This window comes from Ziziphus jujuba, chromosome 1 (assembly GCF_031755915.1).
Source record: "Ziziphus jujuba cultivar Dongzao chromosome 1, ASM3175591v1".
Lineage (NCBI taxonomy): Eukaryota > Viridiplantae > Streptophyta > Magnoliopsida > Rosales > Rhamnaceae > Ziziphus > Ziziphus jujuba.
In genome coordinates, this window is record NC_083379.1 from 22,613,959 (window position 1) to 22,638,540 (window position 24,582).

Sequence of the window (24,582 nt, forward strand, 5' to 3'; positions counted from 1 at the left end):
TTTATTTATTTGTTTTTCTAATTTCCACCATCATAAGTTTAGCATATGTATGTATAATTCCACAGCTATTGATGCAGTTGGTTACCTGCACATGATTAATCAGATGAAAGACCTAATCACAACAACAGGTAAAAAATCATATACCTTTGTTATGGGAAGACCAATCCCTGCAAAACTTGCCAACTTTCCTGAGGTAAACTTTGATACATGTAAGTACTAAGACTATTATGTACCTTTTTGTTAGAGATATAGAATACTTGAAAGTTGTAATAATAAATTTTCATTTGTGTCAATGTGACATTTTCATTTATGTCTCTTGTGCCCAAATTGCTCTTCTGGATAAATAGCTTCAGTTATTACTCCATTTGATGCCTCTTCTCTGACAGTATCTTTTGAATCTTGTAATACCAGCATCTTCCATGAAATCAAATTGTTGACCTGACAACTATTGTGAAAAATTAGTACTCTCCCTAATTTGTTGAAATTAGTGGCATAGAACTTCCATAGAACAATCGCACACAATAATATACACATGCATGCCACCAGTCGGCATGACTTTTCAGGTGGGAAAAGAAGTAAGGCAGTGCACTTGTATGAAGGAAATTAGAATGGATTTTCTATTGTATGGTAACAACCTTGATCTTCTGTTGCTGCAATTTATATCAGGTCTTTTGAAACTTCCAAGATACTCCTCCAAATCCAAAGAAACTTGAAAAGCTTGCTCTAAGCTGTAGATAGATTGTCTTAGCAGCTCCCTCCTAATGTCGGACCTCAAACCGGATTTAAATCTTGCTAATGTTTGCCTTGGATCTTCAAGTAGTTGGCTTTGAGTCTTCAACTCATCAAACTTCTGCATATACTCAGCAACTGACAAATTACTTTGCTTCAATTTGATTGCTTGCTCACATAATTTATCATAGTAATTGGTAGGCATGTATTTTTCCCTAAGCTTAGTTTTCATCTCTTGCCAAGTATCAATGGGTGGTAATCCCATTCTCCTTAAATCTCCTTCAACACCCATCCACCAAATTTTGGCAAGACCTACTAGCTTCATCTTAACGAACCTTACTCTCCGATCATCATCCATATCATACCAATCAAAATATTCTTCAATGGAAGAAAGCCAATCAGCAAACTCAGTTGGATTTATTTTACCTTCGAAATCTGGTACTTCAATCTTTACCCTCTTTGTGATGTCATCAAAAGTATTGTGACGTCCTTATTTGATTGCAATATATCTCTCACCCAATTAGGTGTCTGTTGGGTTGTAGGGAAAAGCACTGGAGCAATTGTCTTTGCTGGCAGCTTCTCTTGACTTTTATCATCATTGGCGTCAAGATTCTCATCTTGTTCATTGTTAGTTGAAGAACTGCTAGGTTGAGATATTTGGGCATCAATATTACTAACCCGAACATTAAGAGACTCCACTTGTTCGACCATACGAATAAATAATTCTTCAAATTGATTGTCAGTTATTCTACCTCTAAAATTCTTTCCATATCTCGTAGTCATGATTCCTTAATTCAAAGAAACAATCTGATCACCGGATACTGTTCACATCGGATACTGTTCACGCTACGGGGTTACTGTTCACGCCGAAGAATTACTGTTGACGGAACTGCTTACGCGGCTAGGGTTGGAATCTGGCTCTGATACCAAACTAATGTAGGACAGATTGGGAACGAAAGAAAATAGAAAATAAATAAATAGGATTCTAGTATCACACTAGATTGATTTTAGGAATTACTCCCAAAACCCTAGGCATCACACCTAAGTTTGTTTTGCATCACACAAAACCAGAGAAAATAATCTCATAAAATTCTTGTAATATTGATTAACTCCTCCAAGAATTACAAAGAACCCTATTTATATTAAAAATCATCTAATAACATTAGGAAACTAAAATAATAGGAAACCTAGTTAAATAAGGAAACTAATAACATTAAGAGACTGAAAATAATAGGAAACCTAATTAAATAATAAAATACTCTAATTAAAAATAGGAAACTAAATTAATCTACTAAAATCCTTGAAGATCCCAAATAAGTCCATCTTGTCCTAGATCATGCCAAATTAATGTTTGGGCCTTAGAATCTGTTTTTCCTCTTCTCTGATAAGTTTTCAGAGGTTGTTTCCATCTTGCATCACAATAAATAACCAAAAGTACTTTTTGGCTTGGCCAAGAGCCTTAAAAATTTGGTCTGTCTAGAAAATATATATTTCATTTTAAGTTTTAGCAGCATTTCAATCTGGAATTCACTTCTTCTTAAGTATGGTTCTTCTTTTTAACGATCATGAGCTTTTTTTTTCTGCATTGCAACTTCTGCAGATCAAAGGATGGTTAAGATCTATCACAAGCTTCCCATTTTTTGTCAAAGGGATACTCACTTAAGAGGATGGTAACATAAAGTCTCCATCATTAACATTGGGGGAATTTGTTTAACTACTTATGTATTTATTTGCCTTTTTGTAGAAATGGTTGCAATTAACATGATAAAAGTGGGGACTGTATGGACATGGAATTGAAAGTGGAGGGGAGATATTTGGTTTTTGTTGGCTATAAGAATGTCATCGAGGCAAGAAAGGCATCGTGGATGATATTATCTTCCAATTAACAGATGGAGGAAGGCAAGAGAAACAAACAACATGTGAAGAGGATAAATGAGTATAGGCAGAGGGTTGAAGATGAACTTTCAAAGATATGTCACGACACATTATCAGCTATTGACAAGTTTTTCTTTGTCTCTCTTAAGCTATGACAATCTGGAACTCACTTTATAGAGGATAAGAATAATGAAAAGGAAAGAACAAGTTAAGAATATGATAATTGCATAATACATAGATCAAGTATGATACAAAATTCTTTCCGAATTTGTTTATGTTTCTATGTGTTTTTGTCATGCTCTCTTTTAATTTGGAATCAATAAGCGTACGTCATCATTATATATTTTTTTGGTAAATGCGTTGTCATTATATTTATATATATATACAACAACTTCTATTATGTGTATTTCCATCTTATAACATGTCATTGCAACCTTGTTTAATGATACGTAACATGGTAAAGGGAAGAAAACATAAAAAGAGATGGAAAAAGTGCACAAATTTCATTTAATTTTATTATCAACAAATCTTCAGTATTATCGATGGATGTTTTCAATTCAAATCATAACAATTGAATACAACAACTTCTATAATTTGCATTTCCACTTCACAACTTTTATAACAATTGAAACCTCATTTAATGATAAATAAAATGCTAAAGAGAAGAAAACACAAAACGAAGAGAAAAAAGGGCAAAAATATGATTTATGGTTGATTACGATAGGCCATTGGTATTACCGATGGAAGTCATCAGTAATCCTTCCGAAAATTGACAAGATTGCTGGAAAAATTACCGATGCATTCCATTGGTAATACTGATGGTCCGTCGGTAATGAAGAAATCTAAAATTTTTCAACTCAAATCATCATAATTCAATACAACAACTTCTATTATGTGTATTTCCACCTTATAACATGTTTATTTCAACCTTATTTAATGATAAGTAACATGATAAAGAGAAGAAAACACCAAAAAAAAAAATGGAAAAAATACAAAAATTTCATTTAATTTTAATTACCGATGAGCCTTTGGTATTACTGATGGATGTTAACAATCCAAATTTTCTAGCAACGATACCAAAATTTGAATGGATTACCAATGGCTTCGATCGGTAATACCGATGGCCCATTAGTAATTATGTCCATTTGAAAAATTTTTTCACTTTTTTCAACTTTTTTTGTGTTTTCTTCTCTTAATCATATTATCTATCATTAAATAAAGTTCCATTGAACATGTTCTACAATTGACCATCGGTATTATAGATGGTTTCCATCAGTAAATTTTCCAGCTACCATGGCAGAATTTAGATGGATTACCAACAATTTCCATCAGTAGTACTGATGATCCATTGGTAATCATATTCGTTTGTAATTTTTTTACTTTTTTCAACTCTTTTTTTGTTTTCTTTTCTATATCATGATTATTATCATCAAATAAGGTTGCAATGAACATGTTATTATAGTGTAAATACACATTATGAAAGTAGTTATATTGAATTGTTATAATTTGGTCTGAAAAGTTTTAGAATGAAGGATTACCGATGGGTTGTTGGTATTATCGATGGTTTTCATTGGTAAATTTTCCAGCAACCATGCCCGAATTTAGATAGATTACCGACAGCTTCCATCGATAATACCAATGATCCATTGGTAATCATGTTCATTTGTAATTTTTTTACTTTTTTCGACTCTTTTTTTGTTTTCTTTTCTGTATCATGATTATTATCATCAAATAAGGTTGCTATGAACATTTTATATAAGGCGAATACATATTATGAAAGTAGTTATATTGAATTGTTATGATTTGATTGGAAGAATTTTAGAATGAAGGATTACTGATGGGCCACTAGTATTACTAATGGTTTCCATCGATAAATTTTCCAGCAACATGAAAGTCTCGGACAAAGTGCTCAGTGGTCAGCATCCCAAGCCAAATAGCCGAAGCCTGAGTAGGTCACCGTGAAATCCTCATCCTTCACGATCTACTACAATGAATACTTCTTGATTTCAACTAGTTTCCTCCATTCCGATCATCGTCTTCACCTTTTGCCAATCAAGCAAAAACCCAAGCTAAAAAGAAGAACCCAGTCAAAATACATAGATATTTACCTCAAATAATACAATTGATCCTATGTCTTTCATATGTTTGCAAGAGGAGAGGCAAGGGATGCAGGGAGATGGAGCAGGAATTTTTTTTTTTCCCCCTCAATGGGACTGTGTGTGGGTTTTCCCAGGATGAAGAAAAATAGGAAAGTAGAGTTACAGGAACTAAGGACTGTGAGCTTCTCGAAATAAAGGAATGAAGAAAAAAAGTAAAGTAATTTTTTACTTTCTTTGGGGGTAAAATAGAAAGCAAGTGGCACATAAAAAAAAAAAACTTAAGAAACGAGGGGTGTATTTCATTAGAGGTTTTCAAAAAAGAATATTGGACCAAATTCCCCTAAATAAAACTAAAGAGAGAGAAAATCATAGATTTTTAGAAGAGAGTAAGAAGAACTACTAGCTTTTGAAAACTTGAAAAGTTGTGTGGTGGTTTCGGTGAAGAAAGAATGAAGAACCAGAAATGGAGAGCTTTTTAAGTGCTAGAAACAATAAAGAGAGATGGTCCCCGGGGGCGAAGGGTACATTAGTGGTCTAGTCCAACATACTATCTCTATCAGTGATAAATTTCAATCCAACCCAAGCCTTTTTAAAAATCAAGGTCAATTAAAAATCTAAGAGCCAAAAATCTACTTTAAAGAAATCAAAAATAATTTTATGCCCGAAGGTAAAACTAAAGGATAACAATTTGAAAATAAATTTCTTGACTTTCAAGACTTTCAAGAAAACAAACAAAGAAATTAAGTAAATTTTAAAAATTGTAAGACTACAAAACTTTCTTAAGTTCCCAAAAAACAATCATAAGCGAACCCCTTACTCTCAAATATTAAGTAATACACAAAATTAACTTAACAAATAAATAAAAGTCCAACACCTTGTAAGCAAGCACAAATAAATAAATAAATTCACTACTTTTTTCCAACATCACATGGGAAAATTTTAAGTTTACAATCCAAATGCCATAAGAATTTATAGTTATTTAAGAAATCTAAAGTTTAAATTTATAGTTATTTAAGAAATTAAATGTTTAAATTTTGGGGTGTTATAGTTTTTATATGAATTATTATTATTATTATTATTATTATTATTATTAAATAAAAAGGAAGAGGAAAATATTATTGTACTTCATGCTATGCATTGAGATGTTTTTAAATAAATAATGGAGAGTGATGCGATTTGACATGGTAAAATATCTTTACCCACCATCATTTATTTAAAAAAAAAAAGTGAAAAGGAAAATATTATTATATCTTCTTTTATTAAAAATTTCAATTCTGCATTAAGATGTTTATTAATTTGGAGATGATTGAAAATGATAATTTAATTATTTAAAGTTATTATTGTGTCATGGAAGTCTTGAAAATAAATATGTGTGATCAAATTCATAGTGAATGTAATAAAAGTCACTTTTATAATGCCAAAGTCTTTTTAGAGTAATTGGTTTTAGGCTTCGTAAGAACTCCGAAGTTAAGCACAATTCTAGGATCAGTGAATGCCAAAACCATTTCAAAGAGGTTCTCATGAGGACATTGCCTTCCTAAGAAACTCTAAATAAAAAATCTCATACTAAATAGGATGGTCAAATTAGGGACAATTGTCTCCTTGGAAGCTCTGAACAAAAAAGCAAACACCAAAACCTTTTCAAAGATGTTCTCATACTGAGTGCTGGAGACAATATCCTCCTAGGAAGCTCTAAATAAAAAATCTCATATTAAGTATGGTGGTTAAATTGGGGACAATAGCCTTTTGGGAAGCTCTGAACAAAAAATTTCATACCAAATGCGGAGTCTAAATTGGGGGCAATATGGCAGAAACTGACAAGTTCTCTAAATAAAAAATCTTATACTGAGTACAATAATTAAATTGGAGACAATAGCCTCCTAGGAAGCTTTAAATAAAAAATTTTGATATTGAGTGCATTGGCTAAATTGGAGACAATAAGGCAGATTGTGATAAGTCCGCCAGTGAAAGTGGGGTGTTACACATAGTAGAATTTAAAACTTTAAAACTAAACCTACTAATTTCGATAAATTAAATGTGTGAAGATACAATGTTGTAAAGTACTTTAATTACTAAATAAATTTATGCTAAAATATAAGGTTTAAAAGACAAGCTCATGGATCCACTAATTAAATAATTGTCAAGAGACAAGTAAACTATTCATTCAGGGAAAAGGTATATTGCCATTAGATTGAAGTTGTCTAGACGATAATCTTACTTAGTTGATTAGAAATCCTAAGTTAGTCTTGACCTACTCTTCAAAAACACTAAAGATTTATATAAATCTACCTATTTCTATTATAACTTAGTATTGCTTATAAAGAACAAACAATTATGAGGAGAGTGATTGTGTGGATTCAATTATCTTGATTTACAACAATAGCTAAAATTTTAAGATATCATATTCATTTATTAGCTTGTAAATATGATAGTTTGTCACTAAGGAAAATTTAAAGTCAAAATTTTATTTCCTAACACAATTATTTTCAAATGAATTCTCTCTAAAAAATTAATGTTATATTCATATAAAGGAATTATTAGAAATTTATAATGAAAAAAAGAAGAAGTTGTTTCTGGAAAATTATGACTATTGATGAAAACTTACAATGGTTTATTTTCAACAATTATTTTATTGTCATCTATGTATCTTCTCGCAATTAGTGTGCTTTTTCACGTCATCATGTCGTTTTGAATCTTGTCTTTTTGCATCGTGCTGTCTCTTTATTGTCTTTTTGTATCTCTTTGTAATCTCTTTTTGATTTTCATAAATACCATTTAGGATTATTATTCATGATACTAAAATATAAGAAAGTGTGTGTATAGAGAAAATTATAAATTATGTTTAATTTGTTATTTTTTAGTTTTAATGTGTATCTTGGTAGATAATCGCAATAGAATTGTGAGTTCTATCACAAAGCAAATATCGATTTAAGTAAAAAAAGTTGAATTCTTGATAAATTTATAAAAAAAAAAAAAAACTTAAATTTTAATTCTAATACAATATTTATGAGTTATTCTTTTTTATCTAATAAGAGCTGTTTTATTTGATATATATATATATACACACACACACACACGTATACCATTTGGTTTTTTGGTTTATCAATTTCCTAATAATTTTACTACGGGGTACTTTTAGTAAATTCCAATCATTGAAATCAGTGTCATCACTTGACTGACAACTGTAATTTTCCTCATTGACTATATTTGATTTTTACTAGAAAGGGATGTAGGACTACTAATTCTAGAGCTAATACAGGAATAGTTTTAAATAATCACTTCAAATTTTGTAATTCTCAAACTAATCAATCCTCTAGTAACTCTTAAAGACTATTTACTTCACAGTACTCTATTCCGCTCATGCTGCGATCACTCATGTCTCTCACCTAGGGCCTTACTGTTTGGTCTTGGACTTATTGTTTGGGCAAATATTTTATAAAAAAATTAGACTTTAAAGGTTATTTAGCAACGACAAGAGTAAGAAAACGAAATGAGAAAAATAAATACATAATTAGATGGCACTCTTATGGATCTAATACTAGAACTAACAACTAAAGAAATAACACTAAAATAATAATAATAATAATAATAAAATATTAAAGCCGTAAAATAAATAACACAAGGAAATAAAGAAATAATAATAATTAAATATAGAAGTTTTTTTAAAAATCATTATTTTAAAATATATTTACATTTTAAAATCATGTGAACACCCCACAACATAAAAAGATCATATGTATAAATATTATTTTCATGTTATTTTCCTCAAACCCACTTTTCATCATTTGATTAAAGGCATTCATAATAATTAAGTTCCCTGTAAACTGCTTTCAGACAAAAAAACAAAAAAAAGTCCCCTAAACTGTACTGGGATGCAGATTAGACAGCAAGCCCAAATTAATAAAAGAATTCCTAGCAGAGATTCTCTGCCTTTACTGAATTTTTTTTGGTGAATCTCTGCCTTTATTTATTTATTTATTTTTGATAAAATTTTGTTTTATTATTATTATTTTTTTAACAATTAATCTAATTATAATCTATATCAGTTACTAAAACTAATCTTGTTGGCCGATAAAACTCTGCCTTTATTGATTGTTAATGTGTAATTAATGTTAAAATAATAGCTTGAATAAAGCAAAATTCCAAAAGGCACACAAACTCCTTCTTGGGCCACATCCAGACAAATGATTCATCCATCTGCCTCCCGCACTAATAACCGCTGGCCATTTCTCGCTTGCATATGCTCGAAGCTCGCGTCAGTCCGCTGGCCCCATTTCTGAATCACTCACACCATTAATTGTATACACTGTGATGCACCTTAGTAATACTTCCCCCCCGGTTGATTCCCTTTAAAAGCCTCAATCTTTTAATTACATTTTTTTTTCCTCGGAAATTCGAATCCTTTCAGTCCTCTTCAATAAAGCAGTCCCGCATGGTCAATAGACTAATTCAATACGCCAAAACTAGTTTCCCTTTTTTTTTTTTTTAATTAAAAAAACTTGTCTTGACTGATTATTTCATTAAAAGTTTTATTCTGTAATCAAATTTTAAATTAATTATACAAACATTTATTATGTTATTACAACGTTCATATTTATTTGTTTTAATAATTATTTATTTATTTATTTATTTTTTAATTTGCATAAGTGCAATCCACGGAACTCTACATTCTCCACTTTGATTTTAGTCCTTTTCAGTTGGCCTATTTATAATCTCACTCTAATGAATAGGGAATTATACTAACTAATATTTTCAAACACTTTTGACACATACGAATTACCTTAAATAAAAACAAGTATTATAATAGAGTGCTTTTTTTATTTTTGTTGATATTATAAAATTTTTTTAATAAAGATATTGGAAAGTTATGACAGAGTTAGTGGAGCTTTTTATTCTATACAAATTATTGCCATACGGATAATTTAATATATTTTTGCACATTGAATAAATATTTAATAAATTCAAAAATTATGTGAGGGTGAACTTGCTGTAATAAAAAAAAATGGAGATTATTATCATCTCTGGAAAAACGGTATATAAAAAAATTATAAAAAAAATACTAAATGTAATTTGCACTTAGTTTTTAAAATATTCATTTCATTTAATATTTTCTAATAAAGTTCAAAAAGAATTACTTAAAAGCCAGAGGCAAAAACGTCATCGTGCCATTAGGTGGCGAGCCTGCACTAAGCTTATTGTTGGGCTGCGCGCGGCGCTCAAAGTTTGCCCCTGGTATCCCTTGATAATGATGACCATTACTTCATGGGTGGGGCCCACCTGATTCCCATTGTCTCCAAACAAAAAATGTACCGTACCGTGTTCCAAACTCTTCCCTGGCGCGTGACCCCAAACTCTAACAGACATCTTCACATTTTTCCATAAAGGAAACTACGTGGCTTTTTTAACGCTTTGCCTTTGCGTCTTGTACCATCCAACGTGTGCGAGCTTTCAAAATCCTTTCTATAAAGATATATACTTTTGGACAAGAAAATAAAAATAAAAAATAAAAAAATTTCACATGCTTTTCTGGTGCCTACTTACACTCTACGAATTGCCAACTGACTCAAAAGCCCTCTTTCAGTTGCGCTCGGCTCCTCCTCTTCCTCTATCTCAAAATCTTGAAAATGAAAGAAAAAAACAGTGTCTAAAATGGAAGCTTAGAAACATAAACACTTATAATAGTGGGAGGAAGAAGAAGAAAGAAGAAAGAAAGAAAGAAAGAAAGAAGAAACAAGTGGGAGGAGATGATGAATCCCAGACAGCGTCCGCAGCCGACGCGCGGTGGCCTTGGATTTCCCAACGGCGCTTCGCCGCCGATGAGAGAAGTATACAACATAATCCCAATCCACGACCTCCTGACGGAGCATCCCTCCCTCCGCTACCCGGAAGTACGCGCCGCCGCAGCAGCTCTACGCGCCGTCGGGGACCTCAGGAAGCCTCCGTATATGGCGTGGAGCCCCAGCTACGACCTCATGGACTGGCTTGGTCTCTTTTTCGGGTTCCAAAACGGCAACGTTCGGAACCAGAGGGAGCACCTGGTTCTTCACCTGGCCAACTCACAAATGCGGCTGCAACCCCTCTCGGCAACCGTCGACGTCCTCGACCGGCGGGTTCTGCAAAGGTTCCGCCTGAAGCTGCTGCACAACTACACCTCTTGGTGCTCGTATCTCGGCCGGAAGTCCAACGTCCTGCTGTCTGGCCGCCGTGACGGCGATGGCCGCCGCGAATTGCTGTACGTCTCGCTCTATCTCTTGGTTTGGGGTGAGTCTGCTAATCTTAGATTTACCCCTGAATGCATTTGCTATATATACCACTTTATGGCTTTGGAGCTCAACCATGTTCTTGACAATCACATAGACCCAGAAACGGGTCAGCTATTTTTGCCATCGTTTTCGGGTGAGAATGCGTTCTTGAATTGTGTAGTTATGCCCATTTATCATACTATTAAGACCGAGGTTGAGAGTAGTAGGAATGGTAAAGCGCCTCACTCGGCGTGGAGGAACTATGATGACATAAATGAATATTTTTGGAGCAGGAGGTGTTTTTCCAGGCTGAAATGGCCCTTTGATCCTGAGAGCAACTTCTTTGGCACCACGCCTAAGAATAGGAGGGTGGGGAAGACTGGCTTTGTGGAGCAGAGATCCTTTTGGAATGTGTTTAGGAACTTTGATAAGGTGTGGGTCATGTTGATTTTGTTCTTACAAGCTTCTATTATTGTTGCTTGGGAGGGGACGGAGTATCCTTGGCAGGCGCTGGAGAGACGGCATGTGCAGGTAGAGTTACTTACTTTGTTTATTACTTGGGGTGGCCTTCGGCTTTTGCAATCTGTGCTTGATGCTGGAACTCAATACAGTTTGGTTTCCAGGGAGACTATAATGCTCGGGGTGAGGATGGTGCTTAAGAGTTTAGATGCCGTGACATGGACTATTTTGTTTGGAGTCTTTTATGGAAGAATTTGGAGCCAAAAGAACTCCGATGGGAGGTGGTCGGATGAAGCGAATCGGAGGATTTTTACTTTTCTTGAGGTTGCTCTTGTTTTTCTTATCCCAGAGTTGCTGGCATTAGTTCTTTTCATTCTTCCATGGTTTCGAAACTTACTTGAGGAGTTGGATTGGAGAATAGTTTACTGGTTGACATGGTGGTTTCATTCCCGGATTTTTGTGGGTCGTGGTCTGAGAGAGGGGCTTATTAATAATATCAAGTATACATTGTTTTGGATTGGAGTATTGGCTTCAAAATTCGCATTTAGTTATTTTGTTCAAATCAAACCTCTTGTTTCACCAACAAAGGCACTTTTCAATCTTAAAGGGCATTACTATTGGCATGAGTTTTTTGGTAGTACCAATGAAATAGCTGTTATTTTGTTGTGGGCACCTGTTATATTAATTTATCTAATGGATTTGCAAATATGGTATTCCATTTTCTCATCCATGTATGGTGCAGTCATTGGGTTATTTTCGCATTTGGGTGAAATCCGGAGTATCGAACAGCTTAGACTCAGGTTTCAGTTCTTTGCTAGTGCAATGCAATTCAATCTCATGCCAGAGGAGCTATTGTTACGTCCTGAGATGACACTAGTGAAGAAGCTCCGTGAAGCCATTCACCGATTCAAGCTGAGATATGGACTTGGTCAAGTTTACAAGAAGGTTGAATCAAGCCAAGTTGAAGCTACCAGGTTTGCTTTGATATGGAATGAGATCATGATAACGTTCAGGGAAGAAGATCTTATTAGTGATCGAGAACTTGAGCTTTTGGAACTGCCACCAAATTGTTGGAATATTAGGGTTATTCGCTGGCCATGTGTCCTACTATGCAATGAACTATTGCTTGCTCTTAGTCAGGCAACACAGCTGGCTGATGAAACTGATCGGGTGCTTTGGTTAAAGATATGCAAGAGTGAATATCGGAGGTGTGCTGTTATTGAAGCTTATGATAGCGTCAAGCATTTGCTATTTATGGTTGTTAAACATGGCACTGAAGAGAATTCCATTGTTTCAAAAATGTTCTTGGAGATAGATGGCAGCATCCAGACAGGAAACTTCACAGCAGAATACAATATGTCTCTGCTTCCACAAATTCATGGTAAGATAATATCACTGGTCGAGCATTTAATGAATCCAAAGAGGAATATGGATACAACAGTGAATATATTGCAGGCCTTATATGAACTTTCTGTTCGAGAATTCCCAAGGGTGAAGAAGTCCATTCAGAAATTGAGGCAGGAAGGCCTAGCACCTCTTAGCCCAGCTGCTGATGCAGGCTTGCTGTTTGAAAATGCTATAGCATTTCCTGATCCTGAGGATGCAATCTTCTACAGGGATCTGAGACGTCTGCATACAATCCTCACTTCCAGGGACTCCATGCACAATGTCCCAATGAATCTGGAGGCAAGGCGGCGTATTGCTTTCTTTAGCAATTCTCTTTTCATGAACATGCCCCGTGCTCCTCATGTTGAAAAAATGATGTCTTTCAGTGTTCTGACTCCTTACTATGATGAAGATGTACTGTATAAACAAGACATGCTTCGACATGAGAATGAAGATGGTATTTCCACACTGTTTTATCTGCAAAAAATTTATGAAGATGAGTGGAAGAATTTTGTGGAGCGGATGCGTAGAGATGGCGCAGAGGATGAAAATGATATCTGGACCAAAAAGGCTAGGGATCTTCGTTTGTGGGCATCACATAGAGGCCAGACTTTATCCCGCACTGTGAGGGGAATGATGTACTATTATAGAGCCCTCAAGATGCTTGCCTTCCTTGATTCTGCCTCTGAGATGGACATTAAGGATGGATCCCAACAAATTGCATCTCATAGTTCAAGTAAGCGAAACCGTGGTTTGGATGGTCTACGCTCGGGGATGCAACCATCTTCGGAGAACCTTAGGAAAATGGGCAGTGGAGTGAGTCTTTTGTTTAAAGGGCATGAATATGGAAGTGCACTAATGAAATTCACTTACGTGGTTGCTTGTCAAGTGTATGGGCATCATAAGGCTAAGGGAGACAATCGTGCTGAGGAGATTTTATATTTAATGAAAAACAATGAGGCCCTTCGAGTTGCCTATGTTGATGAGGTTCATGTGGGAAGGGATGAAGTTGAGTATTACTCCGTTCTTGTTAAATATGATCAGCAGCTCCAAAGAGAGGTAGAGATCTACCGAATCAGGTTGCCTGGTCCGCTGAAGCTTGGAGAAGGCAAGCCAGAAAATCAGAACCATGCCATGATCTTCACCCGAGGTGATGCAGTTCAGACCATTGATATGAATCAGGACAATTATTTTGAGGAAGCACTCAAGATGCGAAATTTGTTGGAGGAATTCAAGACCAATTATGGTATTAGGAAACCAACCATCTTGGGTGTCCGTGAAAATATCTTCACAGGTTCTGTGTCCTCCCTTGCTTGGTTCATGTCTGCCCAGGAGACAAGTTTTGTGACCCTGGGCCAGCGTGTCTTGGCAAACCCTTTAAAGGTGAGAATGCATTATGGTCATCCAGATGTGTTTGACAGATTCTGGTTCCTGACTCGGGGAGGAATCAGCAAGGCTTCTCGAGTAATAAATATCAGTGAGGATATATTTGCAGGCTTCAATTGCACCCTTCGAGGGGGCAATGTAACACATCATGAATATATTCAGGTAGGAAAGGGCAGGGATGTTGGTTTGAATCAAATCTCAATGTTTGAAGCCAAAGTTGCCAGTGGTAATGGTGAGCAAGTTTTGAGCCGAGATGTTTATAGATTGGGTCATAGATTGGACTTCTTTCGTATGCTTTCAGTTTTCTACACAACTGTAGGCTTCTATTTCAACACAATGATTGTGGTATTGTCCGTATATGCTTTTTTGTGGGGTCGCCTTTATCTTGCATTGAGTGGTGTTGAGGATGCAGTGATGAACAGTAGCGATAGCAGTAGCAGTAGCAATAATAAAGCCCTTGGTGCAATGTTGAATCAGCAGTTTATCATACAGCTAGGTTTCTTCACTGCCCTCCCAATGGTAGTTGAGAACTCCCTCGAGCATGGATTCCTTCCAGCAATTTGGGATTTCCTGACAATGCAGTTGGAGCTTGCATCATTTTTTTACACGTTCTCTATGGGAACTCGTACCCATTTCTTTGGCCGGACCATTCTTCATGGGGGGGCAAAGTACCGAGCAACTGGACGCGGCTTTGTTGTGGAGCACAAGAGCTTTTCTGAAAACTATCGACTCTATTCCCGAAGCCACTTTGTTAAGGCAATTGAGCTTGGTGTTATCTTAATAGTTTATGCTTCACATAGCCCATTGGTTAAGAATACTTTTGTTTACATTGGTATGATGATCACCAGCTGGTTTCTTGTAGTGTCTTGGATGATGTCTCCATTTGTGTTCAACCCTTCTGGATTTGATTGGCTGAAAACCGTTTATGACTTTGAAAATTTTATGAGTTGGATATGGTCTGCTGGTGGGATGTTTACAACTGCCGAACAAAGTTGGGAAACTTGGTGGTCTGAAGAGCAAGATCATCTGAGAACAACGGGTCTTTGGGGAAAAATTTTGGAGATTATTCTAGATCTTCGTTTCTTTTTCTTCCAGTATGGCATTGTGTATCGGCTGGGTATTGCAGGGGGAAACACCAGTATAGCAGTTTACTTACTCTCTTGGATATATATGGTAGTTGCTGTTGGAATTTATATAATCATGGCATATGCTCAGGACAAGTATGCTGTGAAGGACCATATCTACTACAGACTAGTTCAGCTTGTTGTCATACTGGTTACAGTACTTGTGATTGTAATTTTGCTGGAGTTCACTCCCTTCAAATTTCTTGATATTATCACAAGCCTCCTGGCATTCATCCCTACAGGCTGGGGTATGATTTCAATAGCCCAGGTGCTTAGACCATTCCTACAGTCCACTGTGGTGTGGGATACTGTGGTTTCCTTAGCTCGACTATATGATCTGTTGTTTGGAGTGATTGTGATGGCCCCTGTTGCGTTGCTCTCATGGTTACCTGGATTTCAATCAATGCAAACAAGGATCCTCTTTAATGAAGCATTTAGCAGGGGCCTTCAGATATCTCGTATTGTCACCGGCAAAAAGAATAACTGAGATGTGAGTACTTTCTATCGTTAGTCACCCCCTTGGCATTTGGTTTACTATTATCAGAGTCCCAACATTTGTTTCTAGTTCTAAGGAAAACCAATTTGATCCAAGACTCCTAGTTTTGATTTAACTTTAACAATTTTCTTATAAGCTTTAATTATTTCTTGGTCATATGAAAAGATCCAACTTTCTTTATTTTTGCTGTGTGTATTTGGGTGTGCTCGAAAGCGTTCAAATTATCCTTGTCAAATGTTCTATTTTTTCTTAGTAAAAATATTCAAGAAGATTCCCTACAATCAGCAAGTCGGAAAAGACCAGTCTTAGTATGGGTATGGTTTTTTTAAATGATCATCAGGTTGATGAAGTAGTCGGGAACCAACAAATTAATCTGGATTTAAGTGAACTTGAATTTGCACTAGATAAATCTGAGATTGAATGCATTTATCAAGCACCTTTAGCACAGCTGAATAAAATAAAAGTTTCTTTGAATACTTTTCCTGTTACTTTGAATACTTTTCCTCTAAACCTCAAAGAATATGTAGTTATTAAAAAATTATTTTAAGCAGTACAGCTTCCAGTTCGACCAAAAAATCTTGATGCTTTTAGAACTTCCAATTGTGCTTGTAAGGCCCTTGATGATCTATCTGGATAGTGTTTATTTGTAATTTTCTGCACCTTACACAACATAGACATCTTTGCATCAATTGTGATTCTAATCCTTTACTGTCAAACACATTTAAAAACAATGCAATATTTAGGAGTAGCTCATTTTAAGTAAATATCAGTTGATCTTGTAGAGAAATTTACTTGTTGTGGCAATTTTTGAATATTGTCCCCTTTGTCTTTGCCACCTACTCAGTTGCTATGGAGGAAGTTCTATCTCTGGGGTATTTTATTATGTGAATTTTTCCGAAGCTTCTTAAAGTAAATTTCAGACGCGCCGCTACTTTTGATTTACAATTGTTGCAAACATGCTAATTCAGTGGTGCTCAGGGGGCCATATTTTTAGAAATCTTACAAAATATCCATCATTTAATCATCGTCTTGGTTAACAATATCCATCTGCATATTTGTTTATGTATATATATGTTTCAGTATCTGTTTTGAGTGTGTCAATTTGTTGTGTGTTTATGAAAGAGAGAAGAGAGATTTGACCTATTTTAAAGAATATGTGATTTTTCCTCCTACTTTAGCAAAGTAGGCTTTCTTTTCCAGCATCCAAGATGATTCTGCAGGTTCTATTCTAGGCATAGTAGAACATAAACTTCAAGTATAAGACCAAATATATAACCAGGCTCTGATAACTTATTAAGTTGGCAATAATTTCCAAACTCTCAACTGTTAAGAAGTGGATCTTGATATATGTATATCGAGACAAAAAAATTATACAGTGGGCATTAGAGTGATTTCTACTGCCCAAAGGGGCTTATTACACGCCCAGTGGCCAAAGAAGATCCTTTTCCCAAGTATTTTCTTGATTATTAAATTCAGGCATCAGGCTTTATAATTACATCAGGCCATTTAACACCTAGCTATGGTAGTCACAATTGCGCATATTGATATTCAATAGGCCAGTAGTATCTACTAAACATTTTATGATCCAGCTCATCTTTATCTCAAATTTATTTTTAATACTCTTAAGCAGGATGATTAAGCGTTTGTTCGTAATCGGTTTTCTACTTTTTGGTAGATTACATAACCTGGATGCATCATATTTCAGGTTGTATGGTGGAACTAGTGCTAGAAAACAAAAACAGATTGGTGTTTCGATTCCACCGACCGAAGGAGAAATTGTATGTATTGCTACTGGTTCTTTCATCCAAGACCTTGGATATTGGATTTTCCTTCATCATCCTGCTGCTGTTGTATCTAACTCTGGTTCTTTCATCCAAGACCTTGGATATTGGATTTTCCTTCATCATCCTGCTGCTGTTGTATCTAACTGGCTGCTTAATTTTCATTTCTGCTAGAGATATTGTGATTCAACTGCGTAACTTTATAGGCCGCAAGATTTTGTTTCTTCTCTATGGTGTTCATTATTGCTCTGGTTCTGTACATATTGTTCATAGTAGGGGTAGCTTCTGTGCGATTTATCACAATCTTTTTTAATATTTTATGGAAATTTCCACTTTTTGGGTTTCTCCTCTTTTTTTTTTTTTTTCCATTTTTTATTATTATTATTTTTTTGGGGTTCTTTTTTGGTAATATACTTTGGGTTCCTTTTTAAGTTGTAACTAGGTTTTTCCCACATCAATTTAATACCGTGTCCTAAAATTATCAAGTATTGGAAGGATGTATAAACTATGAGTATACATTTTGTTTTTGTTTTTTTGATAAATGAAGATCGAAGGGCATTAAAGAATGAACTTGAATTTTCAGTCATATGAAAATCGTCATTCAGAATGTAAACTCAAAACTAGGTGGATGAATTTGATATTTTGGGATGCAATGAAAAATAGTAATCCAGTATTGACTCACCACTCCACCTTGTTCATGTTGTTATTTATTATTATTATTATTATGTGAAAATTAGAAAATCTATGGAAAAAAGTTTTTAGATGTAAAGATTAAAAGGAACTAGTCGTTTGGCTCTTGTTCGGTAACGGGATGAAAATGGAAGAGAATGAAAAAACTTGGGGGATAGAAAATCCATATTTTTACGATGAAAATGATGGAAAATTGTTTTTCATCTTTGGTTTGATATGGGATAGAAGTTAAGTAAAAAATGGAAAGAATAAAAAAATAAATAAAAAATAAAAAATAAAAAATAAAAAATTTGATAAGTTTAGCTATTTTATATTTACTAAATATTTTTCTTGTCAGAAATCCTCTACATGGAGAAATTATTTTAGATGGAAAATTTATCTCATAATTTTCCATCCATATCCTCCTATTTGCTAACCAAGCTATATTCACCTCGTAATTTTCCATCCATATTTTTCTATTTGCTAACCCAACTATCAATCGATTTTTCTTCCTATTTTTTCATCCATTTTCTCCTTTCTCTTTTCCATCGTAACAAACAAAGCCTTATATGTACATATTTCTTTTAAAAAATGAATTAAATATTTTATTCATCATAAAACCCCTATTCCATTAAAATTTTTGAACATTTACGGGTAACTTTCACTCTAATCTATTTAATTTTTTTTTATAATTATATTTATGATTTTTAACGGTAAAAATTAATTAACAAAAACATTTGACAGATAAGTTTTAAGTATGATTTTGAATCTAATTATAAAAGTAAAATCGAAGGGGTTTTAATGAAATTTTTTCAACATTTATAGTGTTTATCATTTTCTAGGATAAAATATTTTATGAAACAATTATTCCACCTCAGTATATTTATTGTGGTATCAAGTTCCATACATTTATTGCTACATGTTTACAACAAAGCACAAAATTACAAATTTTAAAATATTATATTCATGAATTAAAAAATAATTTATTTTCAATTTTTCTAGGTTTAGATATAGAGTTCTCCTCTCTTTTCTTTTTTTTTTTTTTAAATTATTTGAGAATTGTGTTGCTTAGAGCATCTTCAATAGTTATTTCTATTGGAATTTATGTGGTATTGATTTTGGAAATTATTCATGCTTATATGGTATTTTTTCTATTTAATAGATAATGTTTTAGACAATTTCTTTTCAATGAGTTCTGTTTAAAATTTCATTAAATGATAATGTATAATTTTTTATTTTAAAATTATATATAATTAAAAAAATAAAAAACTCATGCAAAAGTTTTTTTCTTTTAACAAAAATCAATAAAAATAAATAAAATGCTGACTTAACATGTGTAACAGAACTTTCAAAAAAGTAGAAAGTATTATTCACAGTTTCCATCTTTTTTTTTTTTTGTTACCATATTAATTTAACAGAACTAATACATAGAACCATTAAAGAAATTTTTTTTAAAATTTTATCTATTCATATGATATGGCAAATAATTTTTAAATAAAAAAAGAGCCATTAGATATGCTTTTAGTACTGAAAAAGAAAAAAAAATCCTCATTGTCGACAAGAATCGCCATTCTAGCCGCTAAGAAATTCCATTCAGCACAGCCATCGGGAAGAAGCCTAGCCTTGCCGTCGTCGAAAGACCATAATCATTAGCTGTACTACCGCCAATTGTGCTGCTGCTAAGAATCTGCAACTCGCCAGCCGTAAACCTCAAATGTTTTCCCTTTTATATTTAAGTGATTTTTTAATTTTTTTTAATTAAAATTTTGATTTGGAAAATTAAATTACTTTTGTGGCAAAAAATGAGAATCTTGACACCACAATAAGTGTCTATTTGGTAAAACATTTTTAGGCTTAAAGTTCCATTTGAAATGTTAAAAGTTTTTTTAAACTGTTATAGAAAAATTTAAATATTTAATTTTTTTAAATTTTTTTTTTTTTTAACTTATAGAATATTTAATACAGTTTTTTATATTTATAATCAACGATTAAAAAAAATCCTGAAAATGCTTAGATGCTGATAATCACTGGTACTGTAAGAAAATAGTCATGATAATAAAGATGATCCATGATCTTGCCAATGTCATAACTAGTGAAGCCATTCAATCAGTCTCGCCCAAATGCCATGAATATGTATATATATATATATAATATTTTGTCCTAATATGATTTCAACTTTTTTCTTGTGTGTATCAATAGGAAATAATCCTGCATCTACAGAATGGAAAAAAACTATAACCAGATGCTAAAAGTGTGTTCCAAACGAGTTTCCCTTACAAATCGTCGTTGCTTATAACAGGTACTTTCTCATATACAGAACTTTCTCTGAATCTTCTGGGAACAATGCAACGGCCACCGAATCTCTGCTGCAAGAAAATTACGACAGCAAATAGCAGACCACCACAAGGGATTATGATATTCCAAGCAGTGGAATAAAAGTCCATTCTATGGTTTGCATAAATGTAGGATAAATCAAGGTACCATGCAGAACTGTGGGCCCTGAAAAGATCGTAGGCATGAGGCAGAAGACGAACCATGGTTGTTCCAATGTAAAAGAAAGGGATCAGAGCTTTTTCTCCCGAGTGCAGGAAGAGGTTGAAGAGTATTTGTGGGAGCAGAAAACCATCCAGAACTAAACCTGCGTAAGACTTGAGGTCCTCCCAACGAGAATGCTGCTGTAAAGAAAATCGCTGAAGAGGATGGACTACGTATGTCTTACGGTGTGGATGTAAAATTGCCCTGTATAAGTTGTGCTGATGGGGCACAAACCAAGCAATCAATGCACCGACCATATACAATGGTAAAGTCACATAAAGAACCTTCACTTCAGAAGCCCAAAAACACTTCTGGCTCCCATCTTCCTGTCTTGCAGACCAGGTCTGTTGGAGAAGACGTAACTGCAAGAGGAAAGCTACCATGGTTACCACCCTGACAATTACTTCATTTACTTCAAGCCATCCACCACTCCCAATAAAAAGAGTCTGCTGGCTATGGTTTGCCACAAACAATGCTTCAAAGTTTAGTAGCAGAGGAATCATGTGTCCCATGGTAAGAATGACAAGCATCACAATGGAAATGAATGGAAGCACATTTGGGTGTTTTTTCACATAAAAGAGCTGTAAGCCAATAAATACACATGCAAGAGTATTGGAAATAAGAACCATTGTGATCTCCAAGTCCATTCTCCAAATGGATGCTTTAGCTTGTCTAGTGTAAAGTGAATTAGAAGACAACTCAAGACGTCCAAAATAAAGAGGGTCAGACTTTCCTCTTGTACTCTGAATACTTCCTTTGACATTTTTGCCACCGTTGCCATTCAATGGAGAAAACTGAATGTTGACAATAATCTCACAGTCCAATGTATCATTTTTAACTAAGTTCTGAATTTTTGATCTAAGACGCCGACATCCTATCATGCACAAGACACCAGTATCCCTATCATATGTTCCTTCAGCAGAAATTTCAACTGCTTTAGACAGAGAACTATCATGACTGAATTTGAAATCAGGTGGTGGAGTGAAGCTCATCTTGTAGCTAATGTTGTGTATGCTGCTAAGGCGGCTGTTCAGCTTAACTGAAGGATCTGTTTTTCTGATCTCTGACGACACAGATTGATGTCCAAAATACCGTCTTTGATAAAACCAGCTTTGATGAAGCTCATCACCCACATAAAGTGGGGTTGAATAACCCCATGCTACTTGTCCTTTACCATTTCTCACTGACATGTCAAATCTCATGTCCAAGGAATGCTCATTAGGATATGTCTTTCCCTTGCCACCAGCAGGATTCTTTCTCGCACAAGTTTTCTTGGGGGTGTCAACCGAGTTATCATACTCATACTTGAAATCTAACATCCCCATTAACATTTCACCAGAATTCTGAAACCCAATTTTACGAATATAACCTGAGCTATTTACCACATTGTTGCTCCAAATCTGCCCTACAACAGTACTCCTGTTTCGTAGAGACAAACTTGCAGGAAATCTTAAGCTAAACTTAACTGAGCAATCTCCAACAGAAGCATTAGTTAATTCCGTAAAAGTAAGGATTCGGCAGGCAATACCACACAGTTGATTCTCCTTCTCATCCCAAGCTCCCTCAGCAATGAATGTAGTGCTGGGTACAAAAGGAAATTTGACACCACCACTGTAATTGGTGTTAGGAAAACCCAATAGCATCTGCATTTTACTCGCATCTGTACATCGAGTCTTATAATAAAACATCAAATCAGGAACATATCCAGCACTCCCACCAACAGGATTGCAACTTACACCATCACAATCACTACCATATTCCAGTTCAAATCTTTCTACTAGGTTACCAAGAATTGAACACAGAGGATAAGACTCATTCAGAGATAAACTTTTTCCACCATATCCACTTATACACCCATTGTCGTTTTCTTTCTTCATCAATGTGTATTCGTAACTCAAATTCTGAGACAATGCCAACAAAGAAATTGGCTCGAAATAGTACGGATTATGCTTGACATTCAAACTCTCTAACGTACCAGTAATCAGACTACTGTAAATACTCGAATTTCGAGGATAATTAAGCTTTAGAACAACACTGAGAGACTTTGCGTTACCTGTAAAATAAACCGAGCCCGATCCGACCATACAAAGCTTTCCAGAAGATTCTGACCAAAACCCATTTAGCGTAAAGCCCAAGATGCCTTTCCTCGTTGGAAATCTGGGACCCCGGTAGTGAATCATACGCAACCGGCGGTTCGTGGAGTTCAAGGAGACATACACCGATCGGTCGCGAAGATGCAAGTTCGCTCTGACTTCGTATATACCATCGGCGACGGTTTTGCGCAGAAATATGGGACGGAAAGTTACAGATTTGGGGTCGCTGAATCCGACGGAAAGTTCGGTTTTTTTGAAGAGTGGATCGCCTCCGGTGAAGTAACCGGTTCGGAACCGGAGGGATTCTATTGCCAAGCCATTGGCGTATGAGGTGCTGGAGGGAGAGGACGATTGGGGGACAATGTGATTGCAGTTTTGGGCGTATAAGGCTTCTGAGTCCGAAGCCGAGATGGTAAAGGAGGCGGAGAGTCTGGGGATGAGATTGAGGCAGCAGAAGAAGAAGAGCAAGAGGGTGAACGTAGAATTATGGGTTCTCGACGGTCTTACATGGAAAACCGTGAATTTCCCAATTCTAGATTTGTGCAATGGAGCCGAAGTAGATGAAGAAATGGACTCCATTGCTGTGGCTGAAAGCGCCGACCAAAAGAAATTTTCTGCATACGGATTTTTAACTTGTCAATGCGTATCTCAGAGGGCGTGTTTGTTTCGGTCTCAGATTATTAGGAGTGGTTTTCCAGTAATGGGAAAAAGTCAATACCGTGCTGGGTCATATTACTTTATATGTAGCTCAGAAAGAGTTGGGAGTTCGAATGAGTTTCCAAAACCAGAATCCTTTCCAATAATATTTATTTATTTATTTATTTTTATGTATTTTTTTTTAAATAATTCTTCTAATTTATAAACTATTAAAATTTTTTTTTCTGCATAATTTTCATATTTTTACATACAAATAGAGTACTCTATCATTAAAATTACCAGCTTTATCTATTTTTATGTGTTTTGGATATTTTTTTGTTTTTGAAAACGACCACATTACGCATCAACAATTGAAAATAACATATATATTTTTTTTAATAGCCATTTATGGACAAAAGTTGTTCTTTGGTTAAAATTGAAAAGCAACAAATATTTTTTCACTTTCCATTTTTCCCCCTTTCTCATACGTTTCGATTCTTATCTTCATCTTTCTCACAAAGTTTCTTTTTTTTTTTTTTTTTATTATCTTACTCTATTTTCTCTTGTATTTTTTTATTTTTGAAATTAAACTCAGATAAATATTTTTCTCTTTTTTCTTTCTCTTTATGCTCAAACATATGTTAATTGAATTTTTATTTTTTTCAAGGATTCTTTTAGATGGATATGTAATAAATTAGTTTATAAGATGTTATATTTAAATGTAAAGGTATTTAAGTTACATATGATGTGCTAAATATGAGAAAAAATTTGTAGATTCGCAAATTCACCAAATTAGTAAAATCATAGGAAAATGGGTGAAAAAGATAAATTTCCGCTACTTTCTATTAGTTTGTCAGTTTTTACTAATTTTCCGTTCTTTTCCACCAATTCTCTGTAGAAAAAGATTAGATTTAGCTAAAAGAAATAGAATCAATTTTTTTAAGACTGTTAATATGTTTGCTTAGTATTATGTATATTTTCATAAATTTATTAATTTAGTTTACTATTATTCATTTAATTTTGTAATAAAATGAAAGATAAGGATATTGTAATTGCAGTTTTATACGATGGA

At 34.5% G+C, this 24,582-nt stretch overlaps 2 protein-coding genes and 1 non-coding gene across 3 annotated transcripts; 2 read left to right on the top strand and 1 right to left on the bottom strand.

Annotated features, from left to right (window-relative positions):
- Positions 1–10,205: 10,205 nt before the first annotated feature.
- LOC107424506 (callose synthase 11) lies at positions 10,206–17,920 on the top strand. The gene is made up of 2 exons (XM_016034326.4): positions 10,206–15,790; positions 17,502–17,920. The coding sequence occupies exon 1, from the start codon at positions 10,448–10,450 to the stop codon at positions 15,785–15,787; it is 5,340 nt and encodes a 1,779-aa protein (XP_015889812.3). The 5' UTR covers positions 10,206–10,447; the 3' UTR covers positions 15,788–15,790; positions 17,502–17,920.
- Positions 13,413–13,493, top strand: LOC112490319 (small nucleolar RNA J33). Its single transcript, XR_003054571.1, has one exon. It is a non-coding gene; the product is annotated as a small nucleolar RNA J33 (small nucleolar RNA).
- A 2,447-nt stretch (positions 17,921–20,367) lies between the features above and the next one.
- Positions 20,368–23,643, bottom strand: LOC107424776 (uncharacterized). The gene has a single exon (XM_016034634.4). It carries the CDS (start codon positions 23,451–23,453, stop codon positions 20,520–20,522), a length of 2,934 nt encoding a protein of 977 aa, XP_015890120.3. The 5' UTR covers positions 23,454–23,643; the 3' UTR covers positions 20,368–20,519.
- Between the last annotated feature and the right edge of the window lie 939 nt (positions 23,644–24,582).